Source organism: Echinococcus granulosus (genome assembly GCF_000524195.1).
Source record: "Echinococcus granulosus chromosome Unknown EG_S00031, whole genome shotgun sequence".
NCBI lineage: Eukaryota > Metazoa > Platyhelminthes > Cestoda > Cyclophyllidea > Taeniidae > Echinococcus > Echinococcus granulosus.
The window spans coordinates 793,662-804,083 of NW_020170411.1; the positions used below are offsets into that span (position 1 = coordinate 793,662).

Below are 10,422 nucleotides of genomic sequence, written 5' to 3' on the forward strand. Positions count from 1 at the left end.
GATTGCATGCCAATGTTAAAAGAGGCAATATTGATAGCCCTCGTGACAGGCTAAATTTGAGTGACAAACTTCCACCTCAACGAATTACCAGTCAACGATTCACACATTCTCCCAATATCAAGCGCTCCAAGGTTCAGAAGCCATTTTCGCAATTATTAGAGGCTTCTTATTTCGCTTTTATAAGTAGGGAAAACACTAAACAAATTAGTCTTCAGTGAGAATCGAATAGGCGAAATGCGTGTTGATTTAAACGAACCGAACAATAGCTATTAATAAGAGAGCGGTCTTTCAAATAATCCATCACGGCACTCAAGATGCAACCGCGTTGAGATCTCAGTCAGTAGTCTATAGAATAAAATCATTTAGCACATTGTGGCTAAAGCTATTTCACCAGTAGGATCTATAACCTCACAAGCATTTAGGTATAACATTTGGGGCGGCATTTAGGATCCAATCCTGCGTGCGAGATAGCGCATAACGTACACTTACTAGCACTATGACCCATCGGAAAGCAATGCTCAAATGATAGTTTGTGGCGAACGGGACATGTTCACTAACCAGTCTCACGCCGCCTACTCATAGGGCACAATAGGAACAGTTGGAACTACAACACAATGTATACACTACTACAGTGCATACCAAACCCACTGTTGAGCAAATACTAGTTTAAGTTGATGTTATGACCTCTCGAGAAACCAGTGTTATTGGCTTCATCCTCTCGGTATGCGTTAATGCCATATCCTTCAAATAAACAGAGTCGATTAACTCAAAGTTATGAACTAGGCCAATTCAAAAACACAATGCGCTAATTTTGCTTCTAAATGGATGCACCTAGGACGGTATTTTGGGAGGCGAGTTTTAGGTCTGGGTAAAAAGGAGTGACATTTTCCACATGCTTTCCTCTAGCTTATTTCCCGATGAATCGCTTCACCCGGTTGCTGCTTGGTACTCAGCTTCTCTGCTGATAGTGGGAAGTTAGTTCCCTGCGATGGTGAGCATCGTGGATTGCTACGCGCACTAATATAACAGTCGTGAAGCCAATTTCTGGTCACTTCGTTATTTAATACTGTTAAATGAAATGATCATAACAGCCTATTAATTTTGCTGTAAAGAAATGGTTTTTCAATGGGCACATTCTCACTACAGCATTACCACATTCAACCCAAATTTTTCGTAAGGTAAGCACTCAGAGAGAGATGAAAACTAGAACCCACCCTTCACTATGCATACGATCCTCCGGTAAGTGAAAGCCTTTTGGTATCAGTCAACTTAGTTCCGTAATTCGCATATGCTCACGCCAACTGTGCACACGGCGTTAACAAAGGACGTGTCTTAGTGACTGGTCTTTCGTACAAGAACCAATACTGTGGCATGTTCATAGACTGAAATCTTCTTTAAGGGGGTAATGAGTATCAACAACCCAAGCTGAGGTATCATTTGATGACAACTTTCCCCACGAATTTGTCATATAGGGTCACCTTCTCAACTTCGCCAAACAAAAGCAGCACAAACATGACCAACATTTCGACTAGTGGCCTTCAGCTCTACACCATTTACGGGAATCACCTCACTTTCCATCTACAAGTTCATTATTCATTTTCATGCCTTAAATATGCTTATCTCATTCATTTTACGCAAACAGCTCTTCAGGTGCGTTAACCTACTTTGTTTCATCCTAACAGCACATTTTAGAGTGATAGTTTTGAGAAAAAAATAGGATGAGAAATTAACTTTCAGTTCTACTCGAAAAGAGTAACCGCATTTGAAACAGCATTTTAGTGGGCAAAATACAAATCCAACATGATATGAATGAATAAAGCTGCAATCCCCCACAAGGCAGCCAGTAAACAAGCCATTCTTAGCCTAGTGGCGTACAAGAAAGGGGATAAGCGCTCCAAAAGCCTGACATGGGCTCACTGCACTGGTGCTTCATTTGCATAAGCCAAAATGCAAAGCGCGGGTCGTGTGTGAGCTTTCGCTCACATCCGATGCGAGACTGCCATGTCAGGCAGATGTTTGAGTGTGATGTGTCAGAATTAGTGGATGTGCCTGCACGGGACAGGTTGTGATAATGGAAGAGTAAGGGTGTTAGTACGTGTGTCCATTTCATTCCTCCGGGTAACTGGGTTCATTGCCAGACCTGAGCCTTGGTGACGTCGGTCTCGAGTTCAGGCTGAAAATTCCCAACACATATTCAGATAACAGTTAAAAGAGCACGGCTTCGGCGGGGCAGATCCTATTTTTCCCCTCTTGAAAGGTAAATAGTCATTTCCAAACTTCAAAGTACTCGCGACTCTTCCTGTGGCGAAAATAAAGCGGTAACTTCCAAGAGTCAGATACCATGATTGGCCATATTGCATTGATTACAACAGTACCCTGACTGGGAGAGCTGGGTAAGGTGCTGACTGGAAGATCCACAGTCCCAAACCATTGCATTACGCTCATACTAAACAAAAGCGCCAAAATAATTGATATCTGGGGTATTAAGCTAGTTCCAGCCTCAATCACGGTTGTTTTCGAGCATGTATAATGAGACACCACAATTTATTATTTGGGGCTGCTCGGTCATTACAACTCCACGATTAGGAATGGATTTTCAAGGCTCTTGTTAAGCCTCCAGTAGATTAGGATAGACTATACCAGCACATTGTTAAAGGCGAATCAAGAAAGGAGCCTCTTTACAATGAAGACAGCCTGCCTAATTTACTTGTCTAGACAAACGTAATCGGATCTCCCGTACACACGGCTGCATGCTCGAACAGGACTCTGGCACCTCGTCCGGTCCCCTCTCAGCACCAGCACCACCACCACTGGGCCACTCACCCCCTTCTACTATCCCGCAGGCTGCATTCAGGTGACCACCTACACCACACTCGCGACTATCACACATGCGAGGCCGGGAACGGCTCACAGGTGGCCTCGGCGGGTCGATGGTCTAGGAATGTTCTCTTTCTCTTTCCCGTGTTCACCCTCCGTCTTCCGTTATGCCAGCTCCTATCGGTCTTTGACCGCTCCAACTTTTCTACCCACCTAATGATCAGTGCAAGCTAGGAAAGAATGATGAGGGAAGGGATAGTGACAACCCAGTCCAGAGATAAGTGTACTCTAGCCATGAAGCTAGATGAAATAGCTTAACGTGGAGGCAATTATCCGAAAATATCAAGGCTGATCAACTAATAATAAGTCGTGATAACCCCATCTGGTTAGAAAAAAGCGGTTAAGCATCATGCTGATGAGCATAATGCCTCCTCAATTGGAGTGGCAAACGACTGCTAGGTTCGGTCCACAAGCCAGCAATGTCACGTGCATGAATGAATCCCACAATGGAAGCGTCGGGCCAAAGGCGTTCAGCATGCACAGGGGGAGACGGCGCTGTCGCGATCGATTGCGAGGCCTAAGAGCAGGTGACTGATCCAGCCTAACCCCGAAGCCATCTGGTCACGACAAACCCAAATTTGGATTAGCGAAGCGTTAACACCTGTGGAGTTAACCACCAAGACTGACTCAGCTGACAAACAAATTCGCTGTTTTAGGAGACGAAAATACAAATGACAACGTGTGTATTTGAATAGTAACTTTACAATGAAAGCATAAGATGACCATCTGGTCAGTGCAAGACTGACTATGTACAAAGAGTGGCAATTTTCTGATTTTCTGAGTTCACTTGGAATCTGGGCATGCTTGGGTCTACAAGGAATAAGCTATCACGTTCTCAAAGGTAAGGAGAATTAAGCCTCAAATGTCATTTGCACGGGGCTCCTACCCCAGGCCGATGCGCTCTCTTCGTTAGTGTTACGTCGTCACAGGTGGAGTGTAACAAAGCACACATGAGCTACGCGTAAAAGACGGTAAGCTAGCCACCCATCTCCGAAAACATTTGAGCCAAAATCTCCTAAAAATGTTTCGTGTTTTGCGAAATAGGCGTTAATAAAACCTTAGGCGGGAGTATCAGCCCATTTTTCAGGAGAATTGAGTCAATACGACTCCACTAATTGCCAGACATGCGCGGGACCTCAAAAAGCATAAAAAAGAATTTTAGTGCTTTATGTAGAGTAAGCATTACAAAACTAGAATGTTCACGACCTTACTAGAGGATGTCCCGTTTCCGAAAAATTACAAGAACCAAGAGTCATGTGCTTACCAGCACATTCCGCTGAGTCGAGGGAGAGGAGTTGGACACGGAGGACATTCTAAGGTGATCTTCGGCAAGTGTTAATTCCAAGTCCTGTATATAATCGATTACGTGTTGCAGCAGCTCCAGCTTCTTGATTCTAGCATGCCCACGGACGGTGGGGACCATTCGCTTGAGCTGAACTAAACAGCGATCGATGGCACTACCACCGCAGCCCCGTGGCTTCCTGCGGGCTGCCGGCCGCGCCTTCATCGCTGGAAGTGTGATAGGTCGCCAGGACATACTCTGAAACCGCCTTGTTTTGCACCTTAGTTTGCTCCAATCAGATCACAAGGAACCAGCGCCATTCCCATTGGGCAATAGTGAACGCATGATAATTGCAGTAACCAATGGGAAAGCGGTGGTGTATAGCTCTGCCATCCAAATGTGCAGGGCGATGTTCGGAGCAGAACTAGTATTTGCTGTTTCGGTGTTCCTTCACTCTTTTGAACCCCCACTCGAAGTCTTGAGTGATCTTGTAGAGTCCAGGCCACTACTGAAATCATGATAAGCAACCATAAGCACAAAGTAAAGAGAGTCTGCATAAATAAATATACATTTGAACAACTATAGACAGTCAAGTTTTAACTGTTATGAGCAGTGTTGATGGCACTCATCAATAGTTACATCGAGTACGGATTACAGACGTGCTGGTGCATCAAGCGAGTTCCTGTAGTGTCTGAGTCTTTGTTTAAGGTGTCACAAGCTAAAGACTTCTAGGTATAGCTTTTTTTTTAAATACACAGAGGGGTGGTTGGCCGCTAGTAAGAGCGATGTAGGCTACCACTGGGCTGGTGTCCGGAATCTGCAGAGACCGAAGAGCCTAGAGATCAGACCAGCTTTCTGTTACACAGCTTTCCTCTTCTTAACCACATCCCTAGGCGTTCTTCGAAATCCTTTTTTAGTGTCGACCATGACAATGCCTTTGGTGCTTTGGAAATCGACTGACTTTTCCACAAGACACGAAGACTTCTGGTCCCAACGTCAGCAATGCAGCTCTTTAACTCCATGTGATCAGGAGTTACGTCTCACTTATGAAATTCATTGGGGAGGTTCACAGAATTTGTTCGTCCTGCTTAAGGCAGACTGATGCTATCCGACAAGTACATTTCACATTACCAGTCTCGATTCCAGAGAACACTGGCTTAAGAGGGGAACTATTTGGTCAAGCGCATAAGGTGGCTTCAGAGGGATAATGTTTGACATCCATCCCCTATTGACATCTTACTCTTCTTTTAATCATGTCCGTCTAACTATGTAAGTCCCATTGAAAAGTTATAATTAATTGACGTATTTGTTATATCTTTGTATGGTTATCGTGAACGACCTCATGATAAAGTACAGCAGCAATCATTCGAGTCATGTTTCAGAATAGAACACTCAAACTGGGTGTCTTCCTTCTGTGGTATTTAAACTAAGTCGCCCAGTCATTTGGACCAAATTCACTTATCACTGTCAGGAATGATGTGCCTAAGTGCCTGAATAAAGCATTACTATAATTGTGGAGGACGGCTGATGGGGTGTTAACAGAAATACTGTAATTAGAACGATATGATGCCAAACTGTTGGCCGAAAGCTGAGGACAACTAGGGGTCCTCACACTTGAATATGGGGCTAATGGGACATCGTTCTATTACACTCCTACGTGATGCCAACAGGTACGTAAGTACATATGCGTGACTCTCAAAAAAGTCGCAAAACCTTGGCCAATATTTTGGGGATTGAATGCTGTCAAGTTAAATTAACGCAACCGCTGCTAGCAGCACCTAGATGAGGCGATTTAATGATTCTACCTAAACCCCCACTTCTCATGTTTGTGACATTTAATTGAAAGGGGAAAATAACCAGTAGAATCAAATTAGAGAATTACAACACCGGGACTGTGGTGACTATGATAACAAAAGTGTTGAGGGATTTAGCTTTATACTCTTCACGTGGCTAAGAATGTCACATTTAGCAGATGGGTGGATTTAAGCAATAACCATGCGCACCTGGGAATTGCATGCCATGGAGCGAGAGGAGGAACCACGCTGGGATGAGGACACATGACTAGAAAATTTCTCCATATTCGGCCGTAGACGATTCTGGTATCTTCATTCCCTACGAAAAAGACTTGCTTTATCACCATAGCCTCTAGAATAGTGAAAAAGAAAGCAGCATTGAGAAAAAGCTGTTGAATGTGTAAATGAGCAAGTGACCAGATGCTTGAGGCACTTATATTTTGGGGTCTAACATAAATTGCGACCATCTCAAAGAGAAAGAATTATCTCCTTATTTCTTTTACAAAATTTGATACCTTCACGAGTTTTCCTTCGTTGCCAATCGCTTCTACACTTCGCAAATAATCGGTTCGTGCAAGAAAGCCAAACACTGTTTGTATTTTTAAGAACGGGCACACTCTGGTTCACTTCTATCAATCTGTCATTTCATTAGTTGATTGGCAATGAAGAGATTCTTTTCTGCCTACCATTTAATTGCATGTTTTTTACTGAAACGGTTTTTGATTTTATTTAGTAAACATAGAAATATTTCTACCGCAGTTTTAATTAATAGCATGATGGCAAAGCCTTTCTGATTAATAAAATTTGTGGTTACTTGTCTTTTAAGTCGAATTTTTTGTCTAGAAATCCCATAATTTCATCAAGCAAATGCAACATTTCTAATGATTTAGGAGATTGTCTGGAATTTTCGGCTTAAGCGAATTGTATAACATTTCAAAATACATATTTTACTCACAAAAATAAGTAAAAAAAAATTTGCCAAAAGGGGACCTTAGATGATTTCAACGATACCGACATATCCTGCATTTTGTGCACTTTGAAAAACCCTATAAATGCTAAATTATGGAATCATTGTGCTAAAAAGCAAGACGAAAAATTTAGAAATGAAGCACATGCCGATAAAAATGAAAGGTAAAGTAGCAGCAAAGTATAGATTCACCGCCAATTAAGAATTTTGAGCTACTGCCTTTTCACAGTGTCGCGATTATTTTATGGGATTTGCTATTTGCGCTATTTGCTTGCCAGTAGCAAAAGTTAGTAACATTGTCATGGTTCGCGTGATGCATATAGACGTCTGCGGAAAAGATGATCGGGTTTGATTACTAATAGTGCCCCATTTCTCCAGGACGAAACACAAATTTACACTGCTTAACGCTTCCTGCACACATTGCAGCAGTTAGGCTAAGGAGAATCGCCATATGCTTTTTATTAGATCAGGTCTACCTGTTCAGATCCTTGAAAGTGTCTTAGAGGTCAGTAGTTCATCACCGGTGACTAAGTGAAGCAAAACTGTCTTAGAATGCCTAAGTCTTTCTGTCAAAACATTGTGGCCATTGGTTAAATGCTGCAATGCATTTCTAAATATAACAGCAAGCTATGCTGAGCATTGGTTGGGGATGCAGTTTTCATACCTTGGAATGCGTTTTTCCCCTTGAGAGCATAAATTGTGTAAAATAACATTAAAAAGAAAACGATAAGATTCCACTACCGCAGTTTTAGCGAAAAAAGTGGTTTTATTCATTCATGCTTTCATAATTATGATACCAGAATTAAACTGTAGGAATCGTAACGATATAGAAGAGTGGTTTTTAAAGATCAAATCCATTTGTATTAACATTTTGCAATAATTTCCGTTAGCCTACATGTCAAGCCAGCTTGACAATTGAAATGCAAGTGGAGGAGCTAAAGACACCCATTTCAGAATTCGATGCACCAACAAAATTGAAATCAACCCTAATACAAGTTGCTCTTTTCCACTTGACCAACTTATTTGAATAAAGGAGATGATGTTGGAGAAATTATATAAAATAAAATTTTATGGTCTCCCCCTTTCCAAATTCATGACGTAACCTCTAATTTCGTAGACGGGATGGTTGGGAGGGGTGGAGGGAAAGAGACATCTGTTTGTCCTCGCAGATTGTTTCGGTGTTGGAGTGACAAACTCATAATTATCAGCTTAGTGGATATGGTAAAGAAAAGCCTAACTAATTGTGGATATATGACTTTTTTGCCTTGGGTTGGGGTTCGAGCATGTGTCAATTGGAATGAAAATCTCTATAGCCGCTCAAACAAAATTACATCTTTTCCTGAGAACAGTATTTCCTAGTCAATAAACCGCCCACCCTGCAAAGTTGCATTTTGACACCTTAGTACTTTGTCTTAATCAGAACTAATGCTTCTTTTAAACATATTTTTGGTTGAGCTTCTTTCAAAGTCGGTGACAGTAAGTATTGAAGCAAATTAAATCTCTGAGTAAATCCTTGTAGGAGTTCAAATAGTTTTGGATTAACTCAAAGGTTTGATATGGTCGCACATACGGGAGATCATGCGAAGTGGTTGAAAGCCGTAAACCATAGACAAGGTGTCTATCAAGCACCAGAAAAACAAAACTGCGAGTTTAGTAATGCGAGCCTGGGATAGGGAGCTGCGTAAGGAGTGCTGGTGAAAATAAGGCAGTTTAGTTTGCCGTCATAGCCTTAGGCGATGCCTGATCTAATGAGCGCGACCTACTCCCCCGAGGTTGACAGTGAAGAAATCTGTGCCTGTATCTCTAGAAAATTAGCATACTCCTATCATCGGTCATCACCGATGAGAGATTATTTTGAACACATTGTTTTGCAGCCAAAAATTTAATCATATGTCGACGGATCAAAACGTTCATTGCTAATTATTCAGGTTTTCAAAACGAAATGCTTGAGCAAAGAATTTGCACCTTAGAACAAGGCAATATTTGTTTCGTTTGTTTTAAAATGTTTTAATATGTCAATTGAGCTAGAACTGAAAGGTGAAAAAGTCTGATGAAATGACAAAGGTTACTGCAAATAAGCAATTTGACATCATTAACTGGGCTTGATGAGAATACTTTCTGGCTTGTGCTGAGGGCCAGCAGCCTTAAGTCATGCCGATTTACAGCATGGATATTTCTGGTGCCTGGAGATTACAGATGGTTCGTTGTTAGCTACACACTATATAGCATGGGTGCGATGCTATTCGAAGCAAGGCACATCAAAGTGGGTTACGATGAAGGGTAATAAGGTCAAATTCTTAAAATAAATCGCAAGGCAGTGAAAATCACTTAGGGCGTTTAATAGCTCACCAGATACTTAAGGGGCACTAAAACAGGAACGCGGACTACAAAATGCCTAAGTTCAACCTGTGAGAGATAATGTGTAAGGTTTGACAAGTTGATCATCCCAAAACAATTTACCAACCACAAAACCACCAGTAAAACAACTCATATCACCACTCAGTGGAGCAATTGAACGTTAACCATATAATAAGCTAAGCATTTAATTACATTTAAGTAACAATAAATCGCCTATCGAAATGGTTTTGAGCTAAGGACATCAATATAGCACCATTAAAGACCGTATACTTATAATGCTACTTCATAAGCAATACCTCCTAGGAGCATTCTTTAGGAACACTAATAGATGTAGTTATGCCCTAAATAACTAGGTACATTAATGAGGTACTGGTACAGTAACATTGAAACACGGATGAGCTACCGCCACACGTACCTTTCTTCAGGCCTCGGATCTTAGATCAAGTGAGTCGAACACTTGTTTTCACTTCGACCTCTTTTCTCGAAAGAGTAATCCTACTGACTGTATGTCAAGCCTTAAGCTAATTGTCCGTTTCTCACTTAAATATGTTGAGGAGGGGGACAGGCACACTGTAGATTAGCTCAAAACCCCAATTTAAGTGCCGCTCAGGTTATTTGTTTCAGTAACATAGAGCGTCTAGCAATTTAACTAGTTTTAGATCAAACCACCCAAAAAAGACACTTTTAACACCATCTGGCGTAGTTATCAAGGCTTATATGCTAAAAGCACCTTCAATAAAGCATCATTAACAGCAACAAAGGACTTTGTTGAGCTTTTCATCTATGAAAGATATACCTATGATTCAGTTAAATAATAGAACTTCTAATTTCATGAGACGCTTAAGTCAAACGAGACCCTTTCATTTTCCAGATAAATGGCAAGTGTGTCTATTCAATAATAGCTCCAGTACATGCCCTGGGTGAGTTCAGCCACCAACAGTCAAGATTCCAGGCAGCGGTGTTGGTGTGCGCTTTCAACAGGGTTTTGTGATAAAACCTTGTATTAAAGAGAGTGCATACTCTAAGGGTATTTACAGAAAACTCTGAATATTATGCAATAAATGAAAACTCAGCCGTTTAACAATAAGAAATTTAAACTGTGTAAACCTTTTAATGAAGATTATAGTTGTAGGGCTTGCCAACCG

At 41.5% G+C, this 10,422-nt stretch overlaps 1 protein-coding gene across 1 annotated transcript; it reads right to left on the bottom strand. All coding sequences in view use genetic code 11, as the record gives it.

Annotated features, from left to right (window-relative positions):
• Positions 1-3,217: 3,217 nt before the first annotated feature.
• Positions 3,218-4,414, bottom strand: EGR_04804 (DNA-binding protein inhibitor ID-4; the record flags this gene model as incomplete). The annotated part of the gene is made up of 2 exons (XM_024494053.1): positions 3,218-3,394; positions 4,142-4,414. The coding sequence occupies 2 exons, from the start codon at positions 4,412-4,414 to the stop codon at positions 3,218-3,220; spliced, it is 450 nt and encodes a 149-aa protein (XP_024351618.1).
• Positions 4,415-10,422: the final 6,008 nt, after the last annotated feature.